The 20792-nt window shown below is 45.8% G+C and overlaps 1 protein-coding gene across 1 annotated transcript in view; it reads left to right on the plus strand.

Annotated features, from left to right (window-relative positions):
- The first annotated feature begins 20 nt into the window (after positions 1-20).
- Positions 21-20792, plus strand: part of LOC143329671 (serine/threonine-protein kinase 4-like) — a 26958-nt gene continuing 6186 nt past the window's right edge. The window contains exons 1-10 of the mRNA XM_076745682.1: positions 21-487; positions 3858-3938; positions 5891-6019; positions 6833-6947; positions 7178-7342; positions 7533-7700; positions 7849-7986; positions 8263-8394; positions 8803-9013; positions 16316-16467. Of these exons, the coding sequence (XP_076601797.1) occupies positions 444-487; positions 3858-3938; positions 5891-6019; positions 6833-6947; positions 7178-7342; positions 7533-7700; positions 7849-7986; positions 8263-8394; positions 8803-9013; positions 16316-16467 (1335 nt within the window). The 5' untranslated portion in view covers positions 21-443. The remainder of the gene's footprint in view (positions 488-3857; positions 3939-5890; positions 6020-6832; positions 6948-7177; positions 7343-7532; positions 7701-7848; positions 7987-8262; positions 8395-8802; positions 9014-16315; positions 16468-20792) is intronic.

Consider the following 20792-nt stretch of genomic DNA (forward strand, 5'->3'; position numbering starts at 1 on the left):
GCGCACTGCAGCCTTTGTTTGGACCGCCTTCCTGCCCTCTCTTCACTACTCTTCCTGGTTTTTTCTAGAGGATGTCACAACGGCTGCCAAGCGGATTGTCAAACAAGTTCAAAGTTGTCCAGACTCGGGAGGAGGATGAACCCAACGGCGAGGATAGGGCAGCCGGACGAATCGTGTACACTGCGTGAACGTTGTTTTACAAAATGATAAATAGACGTCGTGTCTTCGGCGGCTAGCAGGCAGCGGTAACACAGGACGACGGGCTAGCTGCCCCGCTAGCTGCTCCGTTAGCTTCTCCGCTAGCTGCCGCTAGCCAGTTAGCGAGCTAGCAGACGGTGGTCTGTTACTGTTAGCATTGAGTGTCTAGTTTGAAACGTTGACAAGCCTGGTCAAGTTTGACTGAAGACGGCTGGAAGGACGGTGGGTGTTCCGAAGAGGACAACATGGAGAACAAGGACAAAGTACAGATGAGGAATCACCCTCGCAGGTAACGTTATTCTAAGAGTGAAAACACGGGTTCAGATGTGTGACAGACTCATTGATTTTATCTACGTTTGGGTGAAGTTAGCCAGCGGCGGGATGAAGATACCTGCCCATAGAAAGTCGGTAGCCCGGGATAAGTTAGATGACATTATATAACCGAGTGTCAGAGAACAGGAGCTGCCTAAAATCTGTCAAAACGGAAACGTGGACAACTTTTAACGGCTGCGCTTCTCGAGATGTTCTCGAGCGGTTTTCACTTCGCGCATTTTTCACGCTGTTGTGTGAATGAAAGGTTTGACTTCAGCTCTTGTGAAGCTAATAGGACCAGAACATCTTGGTTTTTAACGTTAGGTTTAAGAAAATAATGTGTTTCCGTCAGCCTGCGCTCAGGTAAGCTGCTCACCTGCAGCAGAGGTGGATGTAAACCCGTTAAACGTGAGTCCGCCGTGAGTCTGCATCTCTTGATCTCTGAAAAAGCTCTACTGATCCAGTTTAACGCCTTAACTCTGTTTACAAATCTGGATTTGACTCCTCTCTAATCTGTGTGTAAACTGAACCGAATGTGTTGGATTGAAGCCATGGGTGTGACAGGTCGTCAGGTGGGGGTCTTCAGTCAGGAAAATGAACCCAGACCACCGGAAAGAGTTCAGATACTGTGGTTTAAAGCCGGGAGCAGCCGGACTGAGTCAGTGTAGTATTTATATGATATCTGAGAGTTTATCATCTCCACTCTGTGACTAAGTCAGCTGTCATGTCTGTCCTCCACTCCCTGTGTTAGTGTTACAAACAACCTGATTCAAACCTGTACGCGTGTAATGTAACACAAGAGTATAAATGCAATATATTGACTTTAAATGCATTGATTCTTGGGCTTTTCCATCAGTTGTCCATGAACTGATTCATCCATTGGCAAACATTTAATCACGGGAAAATCCAAACATTCACTGATTCCTGCTTCTCAAATGTGAATATGTGTGTTTATACAGACAGTCAGCTGGATATCTGGGTCAATCATGAATTTTTCTAACGTTAATGAAGGTGGGTTTTGTTTCAGAGAAGGTGATCAGTGCTGTTAAAACTGTGTATGATGTATAATAATAGATGTGTATAGTAGGTCGTTAGAAGAGGAGCACTTGCAGTTTTTTGTCTAGTTTAGAAAACATGTTTGTTGTCTTTGTTCGGTCAGTGTTTGACAGCAGGAACTGAGGAGTTCCTATTCTGTCCATTTATCAGGAGGATGACGTAAAACACGCCGCCCTCCAGTTGTCCTGTCCTCTGACTCGTCCAGTGTTTCCTCATTCAGGTTATGGAGGAGATTTAAGGTCATTTCAGGCCTTTATGTCGAGGGTTTTTAAGTTAATTTAGTTCCTTCAGTGTCCTGAAACAGTCCACCAAACTATTTTAATGGAAGGTAAATTGAGGTAAAAAAAACAGGAAAATTGAATCTCTGAGTGTCATTCAGCAGCTTCAACACCAAACTAGGCCTTCAGACTGTCTGTCAAACAGCAGCTGTGCCTCAGTCTGGTCTCTGAAGTCTCCGTTTGGAAAGTTTGGGACATGAACAGATAAATGTGGGACTCCCAAACACTCTGTAGGCACTGACAGATCAGAATAGAAATGGTATTTTTGGTTGTAGCATTCTGTTAAATGCTTCAGCACTGTTTAAAATTGTAATTAATTAACATCACAGCTGAATTAAAGCAGTTAAAGTCGACTCGTCCAGAGACTCAGAAGGCTGCTTTTTGTTTTAGCATTTTCACATACGTAAGTGATCATCTGTCACTGAAGAACAGCACCATAAGCAGCAGTTAGTACCACTGAAAAGAGCAGATCATTAAAATTAGAAGTATTTGAAAGAAGAACCTTATATTTAGTAATGTCAACATGTGTGTGTCCAGTACTTTATCCACAGCAGATACACTCATGCTCTCGCAGAAGCTCACAGAGTCCACTTGAAATGCAGATTGTGGGCTGACATGGTGGATTAGCATTTGAATGCTCCGCTCTGTATTTCTTCTGTGGTTTGAGGTTTGAGGGCGATGCGCTGTGCAGCCTGGCATATGGCCGCGCCGAGCCGGGCCGCGCCGGGTAAAACATTTGGCCCGGAGGCTTTAAAGAAAACTGTACCGACCGACGGACAGACGGAAAGAGGCTGCGGTCTGATGATGGTTTGTTTCAGAGCTTTGCACATTATGAGAAAGGTAACATCCACTGATGCAACAGATTTGATAAACACTGAGGTAGTGCCTCATGTGATGTCACCTGAGTCGGTCTGTTTGTGTGAAAATGAGACAAATCTGTTGGTGTGAGTTCAGCTGACGTCTGGAGCTGCTGCAGGCTAAAGGCTACGTTAGCTGCTGCTAGCATAACACACCTGAATCCGTGAGCGTGCTGTGATTGTGGGTAATGTAGGCAGTTGTGACAGGGAAGAGCGGTGCGTTGTGCTGCGTGGACATGTTTCTATATTTTTACAGTCTTAGTCGTTGGAGTGCTGTTTTAGCATCTGTGCTGTAGCTCCAAAGCCTCAGAGTCAAACATGTAGTCGTAGCAGCTCTCAGATCCCTTTTCTTACTGCTGTCCAGGCGGGAGGCCTGAGTCTGACCTGGGAACAGTGAAAGTCGTCCAGTCTTTTAATCAACCTTTACTTGATTTGATCTCTCTTCTGTCTTCCTGTCATCGTCCTCAGAAAAGCTTGTCACAAGCTGCGTGGAGGACATGTTGGATCTATTTTTGTTCGTATACTGAGACTATTTTTGTCCCGTCTCGACTTATCAGACGTCTTGAGATGTTTTGTAGTGCTGCTCACATTCCAGAAAAGGAGGATAAATGAAATATCCTGCCTGGTTCTCACTTATTAAGCTGAAACATCCTGACCAAACACATGAAGGAATATCTGCTGGTGACACTGAATGTTTACGCTGTTTACTGTTTGTGGTGAAATTCAGTCGTTCTGTCTCATTTAAGGCTGATTTATTGATCACTGTTTGAAACTCTGCACTGTGGGTTAGTGAGTACAGATTTATGAATGGATAAGATTCAAAGGATTCAGAAAATAAAACATTAAAAAGGTCTTTTCTGTGATAATCGATCAGTCATTGAGGCCTTTTTTAAGCAAAAATGTGAAGCAGTCTCTGGCTCCAGCTTCTCAAATGTGAAGATTTGCTGCTTTTCTCTGTTTTTTAATCATTTCAGACTGTTTTTCTTGACATTTTATCGACAGACCTTCTCATCGATTCAGGCAGATAAACTGATAATGACACCAATCGATAACTTAAACTAAATATTTACGTTGAAAAGCTTCAGTTTCTTCTTTACTCTCCGCTGTGTTCTCCTCGTCCTCCACCACCTTCACCTGTCTCTGTCTGTCTTCACAGGCAGCTGAAGAAGCTGAGTGAGGACAGTCTCACCAAGCAGCCGGAGGATGTCTTCGATGTCCTGGAGAAGCTGGGCGAAGGGTGAGTCACGCATTCACACAGCCAGACGACGGGTGACACAGACGCTCAGCCCGTCCTGATAGACGAGGACGCCTGTCTGTCCACATTTCTGTCTGCGTTTAGAAGAGTCTTATTAACCGGCTGTCATTTCCTCTTTCTCTCCTCCGTGCTCTGTCTGTTACTCGTCTGTCTCGTCCTCCCTTCTCTGCCGCTATTAACATAAACATTGCCTCTTCATATCCTGTTTCTCAACGCACTTCCTGTTCTGAGAAGCTGATTGACGCTGTGTATGTGTGTGTTTCTGCGTGTGTTGGAGCAGCAGCAGTGTTTTAGCAGCTCGCACCTCTTCGTGACAGAAACTCAGACTCTGTGTGGAGTCTCTTCGTGCAGCACGAGCCAATAATCGGCCGCGCTGGTGTAAACGAGGCCAATATTCACACCAGCCATGTTTAAAGTTGTTTCCTGGATCCTTTCAGTTCATCTGTGCAGGTGAGAACAAACCCAGGATGTGTTAAAACGAAAAGGTGTGAAAACGATCCAGAGCAGACACAGGAAAGAACATCTAACGTGACAGATGTTGACGGCTGATAAACATGAGTTCCTCAGGCTGAAAGAGCTGAAGAAGCCCAACACAGCACACAGAATCCCAGCAGAACCAGCTGAAGACCATCCAGGTTGTTTCCTGCTCCTGATTCAGCTTTAGTCCCTTAATTAAAGACGATCCTGTCCAACACTTACACAGATATTAACAGACAGTCATCATCTCCTGTACAGGTGAATAATGAGGTGCCTCCAATACGTTTGAATGTAAATCCTGCACGTATGAAGCACGTCTCACTCTGCTGTGGGTCACTGTGACTCTATGAGACACCAGTCATTCTTTGGTGTTGGATGATTTGGTTTGTTTCGAGACTTTAGAGACGCTTCAGAGTCATTTTCACTCACCAGCACCAGCTGTGTGGAAGCTCAAGCGTAACCTCGTTTGAGCGTAATTTCTAATGTAGGACAGAGTTAGTTAATTTACGCACTGCTGACGTTTTGAGGGTTTGACCAGCTGATAAATTTCCAGCTGAGGCATAAGTGACAGCTTCAGTCTTACACGTAGCCCTCAGAAGATCAGGCTCCGGGACCCGCCATCACCCCTTGATGAGAATCACTGGTTTAGTGATTAACGTTGGCTGTTTTTAGCCTTTAGCCTCTCACAGTGTTTTTCACTGGTCGGCCACAGGAAGTGAGAGCATCATTTTGGTTAGTTTGGACTTTACAACAGAGGAGTTAAAATGAACTTTACGTCTCTGCAGTGCAACCAAACGTCGACATGACTTGGTATCAAGCTAACTCATTTCAGCGTGGTGTTCATGGAGCTGCTACGGCAGGAATTTATTTCCTCCAACACGTTACACAAGCTGTCAAAAACCCCTGTTGGTTAAACCGGACTGACGGCTTACAGGGCCGACAGCTCTCAGCGTTGTTCAGTCAAAAACGACACCTGCTGCTGCAAGTGATGTCTGGTCCCAAAATTTAATCTAAATCCACGTTTTTAAATGCAGCTTCCAGAAAGACGTGTCATCGTACCTTTAGGCTGATGTTTTGATCACTGCTGTGAGGTGGAGTCAAGCTTCAGTCGATGAAAATGTTGTAAGATTTCATGTCATTTTAGTCATGCTGGACAGCAAAGGTCTGTAAAATAAGACCGTGGGGACATTAAAGATGAACAGATGAACAGTTGTAGTCTTTGAGTGGAGTCCAGAGTTTCATGTGTTGATGAGATCCAGAAGTAAGCGATTGGTGCTGCTTTTAAGTTGGAGTTATAGAGAATATATGTAATTTCTATGATTTAAATTCAGGTGTTTTGTGTAACTTCCTGCCAGCAGATTTACTACAGATCGCTGCTGTTGTGTACTGTTGCCTTCTTGCTTATCGACTGAACCAAAAACAGCACATGTTGAATCTGTGTCTCTGTGTGTCTGCAGGTCGTATGGCTGTGTGTTTAAAGCCAATTATAAAGAGACCGGGGAGATCGTAGCCATCAAACAAGTTCCTGTGGAGTCTGATCTTCAGGAGATCATCAAGGAAATCTCCATTATGCAGCAGTGTAACAGGTACTTGAACACATGGTTCATGAACACAACGTCTTTCACCCACAGTGGAAACAAGAATCTGACATCAAACAGTCTTTCAGGTTTTGAGGGGGTTTCCATAAGCGCACATCCCCCACTCCTCCAGATTTAGTGACTGTCATCACAAAAACTTGTTGGGGAAACACGACAACAGCGTGTTTTTATCGATTGGACCTGTTCAGGCTCCTCATGGCGATGGATCGTTGTACCTCGAATCTAGAGCGTGCTCCTTATTGTGCATTGAAAAGCACTGAATGGAGTTGGGCCTGAACACATTTCTGGTCTGCAGCTCTGTTATGAACCATCCAGACAGATGGTCTCAGATGGTCTTGGATCAGCTCTGCTCCCCAAAGCACAAACTGAACATAACATTGAGTTTTTATGTTCTTTGTATCTGGAACAAACTCTCAGAAAAGCTCCAGTTTGCTCCAACTCTGTTCTTTTAATTCAGGGCTTAAAACACTCTGTTTGCCACTTTTATGCAGTTAAACGTGGGAGTATTTGTTCATATCTTGCACTTTACTGTACTGCAGTGCTGCGCTGGGGGTTTTCTCTGTTACCTTGTGTTGTATATGCAGTATGTCTCCTCTTAATGTCTTTGGTCTGGCTTTGAACTGCCGTGTCGTCACCGGACAGATAAACTCTCCTCGCCTTGAATGACAGTGTGGTGACAGACTGGATGAAAACGCTCTGTCCTTAGATCAAACAATCTTTGAACGTAAAGCTGAAATGAATGTACGTGAGTTCAGTGTTCTGCTGTACGATCGACCGACTGTACGTTTAATCTGCGTCCAGTCCCCACGTGGTGCGGTACTACGGCAGCTACTTCAAAAACAGTGACCTGTGGATCGTTATGGAATATTGTGGAGCCGGATCGGTGTCTGACATCATCCGAATACGCAACAAGACGGTAAGATTATACACACACACGCACACACAGTTTGTATAGAGCATTTAGTGTGTGTTAGTAAGTGTCACCGTACAGAAGTGTGTGTTCATGTGTCTGCATGGACAAAGAGGACGACACTCCACTGCAACACACTCCGCACAATTCCAAGTACCTCGATGTATTGACGATTTACTTATTGTGTGTGTGTGTGTGTGTGTGTGTGTGTGTGTGTGTGTGTGTGTGTGTCGTAGCTAACAGAAGAGGAGATTGCCACCATCCTGCAGGCCACTCTGAAGGGTCTGGAGTATCTTCACTTCATGAGAAAAATCCACAGAGACATCAAAGCCGGAAACATCCTGCTGAACTCGGAGGGTCAGGCCAAGCTGGCCGACTTCGGAGTCGCCGGGCAACTCACAGTGAGCGAACGTTTACAGATTCGGCGAACACTTACTGAGTGTTTGCTTAATGCGAGGGGGGAATGTGGGGTGAAGTGAAAGAAACAGCAGTCGAAGGATGTGTCTCAGGAGGTTCTCCACAAGGAGACGGGTGTCTGTAATGTTCAGCTTGGATTTGATGGTCACTCCTGGTTCCTCCTCCGCTCCTCAGGACACCATGGCGAAGCGCAACACGGTCATCGGCACACCGTTCTGGATGGCTCCGGAGGTCATACAGGAGATCGGCTACAACTGTCTGGCGGACATCTGGTCTCTGGGGATAACGGCCATCGAGATGGCGGAGGGGAAGCCGCCTTACGCTGACATCCATCCAATGAGGGTGAGGGAGTCTGTACGGTGTCTGTGTGGGTGGACGTTAATGTGTATTTGTGTGCAGAGACGTTTCATGAAGACAGAAGGAGGCAAAGGAGGAGAAGTTTATCATTAGTCATGTTGAGTTTTTCTCTGATTCACGTCTCCTCTTCCAGGCCATCTTCATGATTCCCACCAACCCTCCGCCAACGCTCAGGAAACCAGAACTGTGGTCTAAGTCGTTTGAAGACTTTGTCAGCCAGTGTTTGGTGAAAAACCCAGAAAACAGGGCGACTGCCACGCAGCTGTTACAGGTAACACTGAGGAAAACTCCAAGTGTCTCGTGTTCAGTCAGAAACCCTGAAAACAGCTCCATAAACTGACAGATGGGACATTAAAACCAAACCTGCAGTAGATGTTAATGAGGGTACAAAGGAATGGTGCCAGCACTCTTCTTAATTTGGTCATAATAATACGCGTTGGAGGCTTCAGCTGTTAGTTTGTGTGCTAATGAGCAAAACTGAAAACGCGTTTGCACCTTTCACTTGAGTTTAACCTTTTTCTCTCGTTCGGTGTCTCCCTGCCGTCAGCATCCGTTCATCAAATCGGCCAAGCCCAACTCCACCCTCAGAGCCCTGATCACAGACGCCATGGAGATCAAACTGAAGAGACAAGAGGAGGCGGAGCAGAGAGAGCAAGACGCCGAGGACGACGACAACTCGGTACAGACAGGAACAGTCAGAATATAAGAAAATATGGAGGAAAGTGTTGAGCTGTCATCTGCTGTGGTTTGGATTGAGGCAGAACTCTCCGTCTTTGAGCGCTTTGGCCTTGATGAAAAATGTTCTTCTCCAGCCGAAAAGACATTAAAATGTCGACTGTTGAGGCCTGAATGGAAAATCAGCTGAGGAAGGATGGATTCATTCATAAATGACAAATAAATAAGGACAGAAAGGAACTAAAAAAGGCTCCAGAAACAGCTGAAACTAAAGTAATTTGAGATGAATCTGTTTGCTTTTAGGGACTTTTGGAAAGAAAATCTTCTTTGATGTGTCTGATGCTGTTGGGTTTGATCGTCATCACATGATCAGTTCCCACTTGACGAGTTTTCACCTGCTCGTGTGTTTCAGGACGAGGATGAAGTGGACCAGGGGACGATGGTGCGAGCAGGAACCGGCGACTCGGGAACCATCAGGGCTGCCGGGTCATTAGCGGGGTCGCTCGGCAGTACCGCGCAGACTATGATCCAACACGAGGACACGGGAACCATGCAGTCACAACTGGGCACCATGGTCATCAACTCCGACGACGAAGACGAGGAAGAGGCCGGTACCATGAAAAGTAAGACCCTTAAACACACCCGTGGTGGAGATCACTCATAACATGGCGTGTGACAGTCACAAATGAATCCTCTGCACGTGTGGAGTACTCAAATATAGGTCATCTCGGCGGACAGAGACGATGAGGAATCGGCTCCCAGTTTACTGAAAACACATAAGAGGAAGCGGCTGATGAGGAACAAAGTTACCGTGTGGACTGATTGTCCCTTTGATGGACAGAAATCTGTTTGAAATCCAAGGGCAGAAAATGTAAACTGGTCTCAGACGTGAGGGGGGCGACGTGGCTCTTGAATAATATCTCGATATTTCAGGGTATTTCTGCGATAATGATGTTCTCGACTATATGACAAAATACTGAGAGCAGCTTGGCAAAGATTCGTCGATGCTGCGCTGAGCTGAGCTGGTCTGTCGGCTTGGTTCAGAGCTCACTGCTGTTCAGCTCGTCGTGCTTCAGTCGGTGAAGGGGGTTTGTTGTGTTGGCTCCTTTCTTTGTCTGGCAGCGAAGTTACTTTCACCTTCAGCCATGCTTGTTGTTGCTCTGCGTAACAGTCATTCCATAAGGACAAATAGTGCCGTCATCACCGTTTACATTGTGTGTCGTAGTAAAAACGACACTGGTTTTATCATAAACGATGTGATGTGGCACACTCGTACTCTCACATATGAGTCTTGATCACCTGAATCACCGGGGTTTACCCACACTGCTGTCGTATCAAACATGTCTCTGAGGAGGTGCTGAAGCCGCTGAGCGGCTCACCAGCCGGTAAAAACCACGTTCAGTGAGTTTAAGTGGACGTTCTTTATCAAAGCTGTGCAGCTGGAGTTTCCTTTTCATCCACTAGAGGGCACAGTGTGGCCATCACACTGAGGGAGGTGCCCTTAGTCACCTGCTACAAGCCGGGAAGGTAATGTCTTCATCCACCAGCAGCAGCAGCGAATAACTTCTAAAGTTTGTGCTGTTGAAACTTTTTAAAGTGTTTTCAGAGTGATCTTCAGAGTCTGTAGGTCAGTGGTCAGCACCTCCCGTCCTCAGGAGCTCTGCTGGTCTTCTGTCTTTGGACTCTGTAACCATGAGCTCGGTCACAGGTCAGCTGCCTCCTCTGAACTGTGTTCTTCAGAGGGTTGAAGGTTCCCGTCTCACCTCTCATCACCAGCTTGTTAGTCCGTAATCACCGCTTTAGCCATCAGGCCTTCACATGGGATGAGGTGGTTGATACCTGTGGTGAGTTCCAGGTGCAGCTGTGGTCCTGAGGAGGTGAGGATCAACTTGTGTCAGACACCTGATGGCTGGTTCAGTCGACAGACTGACGTCAGGATCCCGCTCAGCTCCATGAACACGTTAGCTCTGTTGGACGCGTCGTTCAGTGAGGGATGCTGCTTCAGTCTGCTGGAGTCGTTCTGCAGTGTGGGAGTTTGGAGCGTTGGATGTATTGGCTGCTTTTGGAAGGGAGTCTCGACAGGAGCTGGACTGTGTTCATCAGTGCTGCCAGTCTGTGGGTGTGTTTTATGTCTTTGTTTTTCTATGCAAAGAATGAAGCCCAGTGAGACGCCGCAGCACTCTGAGTCTGGACGTGTGTGCATGTTTGCTTTTGCTCTGTGTGACTCCTGTAATGCACACAACTGACACTTTCCTGATGAAAACAAAGCTGCTGTGGAAGTTTATATCGCAGTATTAAACCTCCAACACCGCATCTAGTGAGAGTTTTGTTGAAGCCACGGGGGTCTCGTAGCAGCAACAGCCTTTGACAGGAAGTAGCAGCTTCTGGGTGGTGAGCGGGGTAATTTCCCACCCTGCAACGTCCCACTGAAACACTCACGACAGGCCGAAGTAATGGGGATTGAACTGTAGTGTAATGAGCTGAACATACAGGTGGAGTCAGCACCTGGCTGATTAATGATGCCAATTTAAACACACACACACACACACACACATTAAAGATGGTGGATCAATACACACCATAACTAATGTACACACACATGCACACATTTGATATTACAGTGTTCTGTATTGAAGCTGAACACAGTAGACGTGAGCATGCAGGGAGATGCATCCACGCACACACACACACACACGCACACACACACACCATCACCACTTAAAACTCTCTGACACACATGCTCATAAATACGCACACACTCTGTCTCCTGTCTGACGTCCTGCTATCGAGTTAGCATGGATCTCCAGCGCTGGCAGCTCCAACCGCATTAACACAGGAACATTTAGAGCTCATAATTACATTAGTGCAGCGGTGTGTGTGTGTGTGTGTGTGTGTGTGTAATGCCTGTGCTGCCTGAGTGCTTTTGTTAAGAGCTGTGTCTGTATCAGCTTGTGTGTGTGTTTGTGTGTGTGTGTCCCAAACTAATGACTACCATCTGATCCTGAAGGGGCCTTGAGGATTGAGATCAGATATTAGATCAAGTATTGATCCTCCCTAATGGTGCTGAATAATAAAAAGCCTTTTAATTTACGCTGATTAGCCATGAGCTTCACTCACAGAGTCCACGTTGGAAGCCTCTCTGTCGCTCTCATCTCTCATTCTGCTCTGCTTCTCCAACTCGTTCACCATCAGGATGGATTTATTAAATTACAAACATCCTAATGCAGCCAGCAGCGTCTCAAACTCAGTCCTCCACAGAACACCTGCTGTGAACAGTCACTGGGATGCTTTGGGAGTTTCTGGTGTATTTTACATCAGATAACGTAGACCAAGACTTCCTGTTATCTGGTAATTACCTTTTTGAAGTCCGACGTGTTGAAACCTCTCCGGTCATGTCTGGTGAAAATTATTCCTGAGTTAGATGTGAAATGTTCTGGCTCTTCCTCTCTGATATCCGCCCTCCCTCCTGCTCCTCTCCCAGCGTTGTGACATCTGACTCGGTGAATTAAGGATTTATTTACAGGTTCACCTCCTTAAATCCCTCCTCCTCTGCTCTCCTCTCTCCTTGAAAGGCTTCCAGTCTCCGTTTGTGGTGCAGCTCCCATGCTAACATAAGCTAGCACGTTAGCTCCAGTGGATCACCGAGTAAACTTTGCTTGAGTGGTCATCACATTTCTAACCATTGGGTTTAGCTTGTTGTTTCAGGCTTCATATCAAGAGCATTTCATTTAGTACCTTTAATTACCCCAAAAATCACACCTGTCCTCACGTTTCTGCCTCAGTGCAGCTTTAAAAATGTACGTTTTAGAGAAAAAGCTTGACGTAACGTTAAAATGGTTAACGTTCTGTTTTGTTGTCGACCTTTTACACTTGAATAGATTTCCGCTCAGTGTCTCAAGGACACGTTTCTGAAACTGAGCTAAAGGACGACGTTGAAAACTCCTCAAGGTGAAATTCTCCTTTGAAATTTATCTGGTTGGTGAAGTTTTCACGGATGTCATCCTGTGAGTTTGACAGCAGCTTTTCTTCAAATTTCAAGTCACCGGCTCTGATTTGATCCAACGAGAAGTGACAATAATCCCCTCTGACGTCGGTTAATGAGAAAAGTATTTCTCTGTTTTAAAATCTCATTTCGGCGTTTATGGCTGTTAAACTTTCGATGTGATTCTCGGGTTTCATTTCAAAAAGCACTGCAGTCGTGTCGTTGCTCTCCAGCTGTGAGACAGACTCACTGAACAGCGAACGACAAAACGCAGATGCAGTTTTGTCTCTTTCCGCCTCTTCCTCTGCCTCACACACTGTATGAACAGCAGTCCAGCGTTGCGTTTGTGGCCTGACATGCATGTCGGTGGAATTATGATGTTGACACACATGAATTATTTAAATGGAGTTTCCCGTCTCTCTCTGCGCCTTCACACTTTCCACTAATCTTCACACTCTTAAATGCGTTGCTGTCGTTAGTGCTCTTGTTCTGAGCCCTCAGAAGTGCAAACAGTCAAGTGGATCTTGCACACAGTCAGTATAAGAGCAGTGTGTTTTCCTTTTACGAGGGCTCCAGCGAAAAACATTTAATGACTCTCTGTCGCTGCTCAGCTCTCGCATCTCTTTGCTTTATTAAAGTTTAATTTTGTTTGGGAAGGAGCGGGAGCAGATGGCGCTCCTCTCTGGAGTCCACTCTGCGTGGCCTTCACTTCAAGTTCTGTTTAAAAGCTTTGCTTTCTTAAACATGTGCTTTATGTTCAGCCCGCTTTAGAGGCTGCACAACAAAGCATCAGCAGAACTAAAGGAGAGCAGGTCAGTGTGGGAGCGCAGAGGAAGGGTGACCAACAGTGATGGCCGGATACACTTCAATATCATAATTCATCTCCCAATTAAAATGTCTTTTCCGTTCCCTCATCATGTAGTTTTGATCATCTGCTGTCACAATGTGGAAAAAGGGCCGAAATGAGCTGATTTCATTATGAAAGCTGAACGGGTGTGGCAGCGTCTGGTTTATCAATAAAACCTCCGCAGAAGTTAGGACGCTGTCGAAGACGTGAATAAGACCAGAATCAACCATCAGAAGTCTTCAGCAGCTCCCACCTCCACACCTCTCCTCTCAGTCCGCTCGGCAGTCTCAGTCTGTGTTTTGTTTTTTCATCGCTCATCAGAAAGCAGGTGTCTCAGTTAAAGAGATTCAGGCTCTCAGCGACGTCTCGGTCTGAAGTTTAACGTGAAAAATCATGTCTGGAAAACTCACATGGTGCGTGAGCGATTAATGCCTACCAGTCTGACACTTAACAATGTTGTGGTTTCATGTTTGAGTCCGTCTGAGCAGAAGATGGATTAACACTTCTTAAATGACATTAAGGACAGATTAGCTAAAAGAACGAGAAGGAAGCTCCTAACCCAAACGCTGAGATTGTAAAAGTTAAATGTCCTTTTTCACGACATGGATCATCTGACTGTAATGACTGCGTGGGCTTTTCTTAGCCGGAACCTTTCCTCAACATTGATTTATACTAACGAGGACACAAACGCAGCGGCTCCCAACATGTGACAGAAAAACATCATAAGGATGTGCAGACGTATGAAAACAGGAAACGCCTGCTTACCTCCACATGGGGCCGGCAGAGCAGCCACCCAAGCACAGCAGGTCACAGTTTATAGGAATATGAAGCACGGCTGGAAAGAGTCTTTGACCAGTCAGATAATTGCCCAAGTTCCCCAACGACAGCAGAGACAAAGCAGAGTCAAAGAGATGCTGGAGGATGGCTTTTATGGCTCTGACCTTCTTTCATCTGATTATGTTGAAAAAACTCCATATTGGGAAAACTGCCGCTGGCTTCCTCAAACGGTGACGTCTGCGGGGTCCGTCCTCTTGGCGCAGAGACACCTGGCAGCAGAAGTGAAGAATAAACATCCATAAGATGTTTTACAGTCAGAAGGATACGAGACTTTAATTTGAACCTCACGTGAGACCAGCGACGGGATGAGGAGCAGTGTTTCTGTCCGACCAGTACCCGCAGAGTACCCTGAGGTACTGTTCATTCAGGACCACGTCACCCACCCCGATGGACATCCTGTTAGTCAAGCAGCATGTTCTTTTTCCTTTCATTTGCTGTATGTGTAGATGTTTTAGATTTTAGGGCTCTGAAGTATTGATACTTCAATACTTCTTCAATAACACATCTTCAAACAATACGATACTTTCAGTAGTATCGAATGTACCAAAACTGTTTCCTTTTCCACGCATGTACACAGTAAAGACATGAAGACACACAGGGTTCGTCCTCCTGCTCGTCACCCACAGAATAACGACTCCTTCAGCTTTTCTCTTTATTTTATCGCATCTTTTTTGGTTTGACGTTGACGTTTGGTGCTTCGTGTTGAAGTCTGTCAGTTTGTTTTATTTAATCCTCTGTTTAATCATCTAAGCACATTCAAACTCAGTCACAGCCGAGAACAAAGCCCTCACGTTCCTGTTTAATTCCCTGATTTGTTTTCGGTCCTACTTGAAGTGCTCCTGCAGAGTCTGTGTGGTCCTGGAGTTCAGACGTGAGCCTCTGCTGTGAATGAAACTGTCCAGCCGACTCACTTCTCACAATTACTTTTATGATTAAAATGGATTTTAAAAAGAGGTGAAGCAGGACGTGTGCGTGTGTTTGATCACTGAAAATGAATGAAAGTGTCGTCATGATGACTGTAAGCGCAGAGAGAAGCCGGCCGGTCGTTCCAAGTTTGAAGTCCTCTGTGAATTTAATCAAATCAAACAACTTTAAAATGGATGTTGATGATAAATTGTGGACCAATGAGATGCTGAAGCCTCTGTGGTCTTTTCTTTTTTCATCGCAAGTGAGTTTTAAAAGTCTCAAATCTCAGAACTTGGCCAAAGGGCTCACTGGTATTGATTAACAGTTGTATCGGGTTAGCACAGATATATTATGCTAATCTTGTTCCGTACTTACTGCTGCTTTAATAATGCAGCACTTCATTGATCCTGGGAGGCGAATTGTCTTTGTGTTTGCCTGTTCGTGCAGCACCCGGTCTAAAATGTCTGCTCGAGCAACGTGCTGCCGCTTCCCTTCAGTCTTTGCTCGTATCGTTGCTCATCACAGCACATGTATTTACAGAGTTCCTCGTTCATGTGACTGCGGGTTTCCGCTCATTAACTCCACGTACACAAAAACACCTTTTCATTTTGCTTCTGCAGCAGAAAGTGAGAGTGGGAGAGGAAATCATCTCCTGCTCCCTTTAGAAAAGAGGATCTCGTGTCGCCTTCAGCCGACTGCAAGTTGTATCTGCAGTGATGGTGCAGTTAGTTGATGTAGAGTGCTTATAAAAAAACCTTCTTGGACCTTTTCATGTTTTATTTTTACAGCAGCGTTAAATCTCAGTAGATGTAATTAGAATTGTTGATATAAAAACACTTTGTTGTCTCGATGTTGACGTTAAAGCTGAAGAAGTCCCACAGAGACGAACCGTTCACAGACAGTGAGCTGCTTGAATCATCGTCTCAGACTGATGTCTCATCTTCAGTCCTGATGTGACTGTTCGGCCGAGGAGTTCCTCACCATCCCTCCTTTAGGCAGCTTTTAACGGAGCAGAGAAAGAGAACGGAGGAGGTGAAAGAGGAGCGTGGAAATGATGTAAACAGAAATGTTTCACAAATGTCTTCAGCTATCACTGCTAACTAAGAGCAGCACTGCGGAGAAGACAAGATGTCTTCCACGTTTGACTCAGAGAGCCTTTTATGACTTCCAGTGTTAGACTCAGTCAGTGTGCTTCCTCCTGCAGACAGACCTGCGTGTGCCACCTCGACGCATTTAACCAGCACATTTATCCTCGTTCTGTCCTCTGCTGTGTTCGCAGCATGAACGCCTGAATGTTTGTTTTCACTGTGAATCTGTCTCCGCCGTCTCAAAGCAAATGTCCACGTCTGACAGGGAGAGACGAGACCATGCAGCCGGCCAAGCCGTCCTTCCTGGAGTACTTTGAGCAGAAGGAGAAGGAGGCCAACAGTCACAACGACGGAGGAGGAAGAGGAGAAAACAACGCAGACAACCGCAAACTGCCGGTTGAAGGAGACCTTCAGGTGGTGAGTTACAGACTGTGTGTGTGTTTTTCTGGGTGAAACACTCTGATACCAACAACACGCCAGCAGTTTCCCTCGTCCTCACTGCAGCGACGGCGGCGGGTTTCACAGAGGACAACTCGTCTTCATCAGCAGCTGCTTTCTGCTCGGCTTTAGCTGCTGTGCTCATCACTTGCTATGCTAACATTAGCTAGTCAGCGCAGTGAAGAGCAAACTGTTCGTGACGCTGAGTTCAGTTAGAGAGCACGAACGTTAGATGAGTGACACGAGCAGCCGTACTGCCTTCAGATGACGTACGTGACGTTCTCACAGGTCAATCACTTTTATCTGTGCAGTATCACAGATTTGCCTCAGAGGTTTTAAATCATGGCAGTATTTCAGGAACGTTTGATGGAGCGTTGTGATAAAACAGTTTGCTGTGATGTTTCTGGCCTCAGTGCTTAAATCTGATGCTGTCACATCCCTCGTTCCAAACAATCAAGACCTGATCCAGGACCCAGGTCAGACTGGGTCCGCCTTATATTAACTCTGATCGGGTCAGGTAGGGTCTCGAAAACCTGAATAAATCCACGGGGACTGGCTATAACCTCCGATCACATTGTGTCATAATGAAAACAGCTGTGAAATGTTGGATCAGTTATCTCCAGTTCTGTTCAGGTCGTGTCATCCGTCCTCAGGTTTTTACATTGTTTGAGACTTCTGACCTCTGATGTAAAGGAAGAGTCTCAGGTGATTTCAGTTCAAAGCCTGGAAAGGTGTTCAATCCCATTATTCTCATCATCTGCTCAGATGAAGCCTCTGCTCTCAGTGCTCTGTCGCTCAGTGCAGTCAGCTGATGCCTGATGGAAAACACATTACAGTCAGTGAAAAGCAGCAGTTGTTTGTCTCGCTCCAAGACATTTAAGCAGGACAAATGGCTGCTGCAGGAACTAAATATTAAATATGTGACCTTTAAATATGGGATGGTTGCTCTTACTGGACCACCCTGCTGCCTGTTCAGAGGCCGCTGAAGCCTCTTCTGTCTCCTCTGATACCAGAACAACTCAAATATCTGTTTTTTTCTGTCCAGAAACCATCAAACCAGTTGAACAAGAGACATAAACTGATAAAACAAGGTCCTCTGCTGCTTTCAGCTTGACCTTCGTTTCATTTCCGATCAATGAAGGTGACGTTTGTGCCGAGTTCCCAGTCGGTGCCGTCAGTGTCTCGGACAAAAATTCTGTTCTCGTAACCTGGTTATGGACCCTATTGTCACATGTCACAAGTGACAAATGGGGACAGTTTTTGAAGTTTTTTCAGTGTTGAACAAGAGCGCAGCAGCCAGCAGCCATCAAACGGCGTGCAGTCAGATCCCTGCGGGTGTTTTCACGGCTGACAGGCTCAGAAGTATCTGACAGTGTCACGGAGAGGATCCCTTCAGACACAGTTTTGATAACGACTTAAATGTTTGTTTAACCAGAAGCGGCTCTTACATCGCTCTCACCAGACTCCATTCACAGAAACAGCAATTTAATCATCGTGAAACACAAAAACAGAAACAAAACTCACCAAAACCTTTTTGGTTCGTCTTTCACTGACGGGAGAGACTCAAATATGTTGAACGTAAGGAGATTTTCCCAGTAAAAACCAGTCCAGTAATCAGACAGGACACCCTGGTTTGGGACTCCTGTCCATCAGGCAGTGCTTTCAGCTGCTGTGACGGCGCTGCTGCTCTCGACAAGCCAACGTCTGGATCCTCCATAATATGTTTGAATTTAGAACATCTATTGACAGGCTGAGTGTGTGCGTGCGTGCGTGTGTGCGTGTGTGTGTTAGACACTCAGATCAGTGCCAGTGCATTTCAACTCGTTACACTAACACACAGTGACAGGTAACCGCCGGCTGACCCTGACTTTCACTCTTGTTCTGCTGGATCTTTAATACTGTAAGTGTTCACTGTGAACACACACACACACACACACACACACGCAGCATCATCTTCACTGAGTGTATCTCACATTGCTGTGACACGTACACACTGTCAGATTGAATAGATGTCACACACCACACGTTATCTTCAATAATAGAATAAATGATAATAATTTCTAAATGTTTATACGGAGCTCCTCTGAACACTGTGACAAAGTGTTTTACATGGTTGAACCAGAGTTAAAACGTTTCAGGACAAAATGAAAAAGAGTTAAACACCCAACAGTCATATAAGATAAAAATAACGGTAATGATGGAGTGAAACAGTGCTCGTATGTGTAAAAAGTGATTTTAAGCGTTGATTTGATGCTGGAAGTTAAATCGATCGATCATTCAAAGCTCATCAGTCAGAGGAGTTTGAATGTTTGTCACCTTCGTCCTTTAACAGAATGACAGGATCAAACGTCTCATCGCGCTTGGTGGATAAAATGTTTTGTGAATGAAAACTCTGAGCTGAACTTTTCCAGCAGCTTCTCTTCATTTCTGATGTGATTATTCACCTTTAAAGATCTTTATTCAAACTAACGTGCTGAGATTACTTTACAGTGCTGAAAGCTTCTGTTCTTCACCTTTAGCTGAGTGTTTCTCTCCTGATGCAGGTTCGACGTTCAGAAACTGTACGTCTTCCTTTGAAGCTCTCGGTTAAAGTCTTGATGTTTCTGCTGCAGAGACGCTCTGACTGTGAAACATCTGAGCTTTACTGCATCATTTAGAGTATCAGGCAGCTCAGTTAAATCAAACAGGCGTCGCTCCACGACACACATCCCACTGGGGGGGTTTATTGTTCCATTAGACTTGCAAATGTGAGGATAAAAAGCTAATTTCTTGTGGGATCTTTAATTCTCGAGGCAGCTGGCTGACAGCTTCCCGCTGACGGTGTTTAATTTTAGATCTGTCTGCTGAGCTATTTTCGTATTTAGCCACCAGATGTTTTTCCATCCAGAACGTCGTCATGGTCCAAGATGCTTTTGTTTCCGTCAGTTTGAGGTTGTTTGGTTTAATGATCTGTTTCAGGTCAGGTCGGGGTCGGCGTGCGGTGCAGTGGAAACACCTCGCGAACACGTTTGTGTGTTGCGTCGTATTTAAAGCTGCCTCGTCTGACGTGTTCCGTTGTTCTTCTCTGTGTCTCCTGAGACAGTGCAGCACAGAACATGTCCACCACATGAAAGCTCTGACCTACATTATTCACGAGAAGCAGGCGAGGACGATCTGCCTCCATGGCTGCCGTCCGTCCTCTCCCCTTTTCTCTATTTTTATTCCCCCTTATACGTTTCCTCTTCCCCGTCTCTCATCCCCGCTGACTCCTCCTCTTCCTCCACCCGCCCTCTCTCCTCTCGTTGTCGTATCTAACGCACCCCGACAGAAGGTTAAATCCAGGCTGCGGGTTGGAACCGACAGCAGTTAATAGTCATCATAGTGAACCGCCTTCAGGAGTCAGCGGCGTGTTTGCTGTCCTGTTAACGGTTTTAGTCGTTCATCCTGCCGCCTGCTGGTTTCCACCTCGTCACCAGAGGCCACGCTGGTTTGAGTTTTGGTTAAACGAGTCCATGTGTGACCTGATTTGAATAAATCCTGCATCACACAGACGGTTTGGAGTCAATGTGAAGGAAGACTTGCAGACTGCTGAGACATTCAGGGTCTGAGTGGAGGGTTTGGAGCTTGTGTTAAGTTGGCTAAAAATCCCCAATGTGACCCAATTAGAAGCGTTTTGTGTTGTTCTTCGTCCAAGTTCTTCATCACGATGAGGAATGTTTTGTCACGTTGCATTAAGTAAGTAAGCAAAATAAGCAGAAAGGAGCAGAAACAAACCGTGAACACAGCAGTGACATTCGATCACATTTTACCTCTTCATGACGAACATGTCAGCCAGCAGCTTCCTGTTAATGCATCCCGCAGGTAGGGGGCAGCGTTGTGCACGTTGATCCATTCAGACGGCCGTGTTGTTTATTAAAGGGATCGGTCCTCTCAGCGCTCCTCCAGGCGGTGAGCGTTCAGGTGGGGGATCGGTTTTGAGGGAGGGGACGAGGTTTTTGGTTTTTGAAGATGGAACTCACTGGACCGAGAAAACAACAAAATTCATGAAGTTAGCTTCCTCCTCAGTTACCATTTTCATATCCTGGTACCTTCTTCACTGTTTAATATTATCACCTGTTTCTGTGTATCTGAAGATGAAAGGTGTGTGTGTGTGTGTGTGTGTGTGTGTGTGTGTGTGTGTCAGGGAGTGAGAGCATGACTGTTGGTCAGATGTTAGCTCAAATGCTAAATGTTTAATGACTGTGTTTCCTTTCTTCAGCCTGAGCCACACACACAGGAAACCTTTCTTAAAGTCTGAAACTGTTCCAGCTGCAGGGTTCAGGCAG

Source organism: Chaetodon auriga, chromosome 2, assembly GCF_051107435.1.
Source record: "Chaetodon auriga isolate fChaAug3 chromosome 2, fChaAug3.hap1, whole genome shotgun sequence".
NCBI lineage: Eukaryota > Metazoa > Chordata > Actinopteri > Chaetodontiformes > Chaetodontidae > Chaetodon > Chaetodon auriga.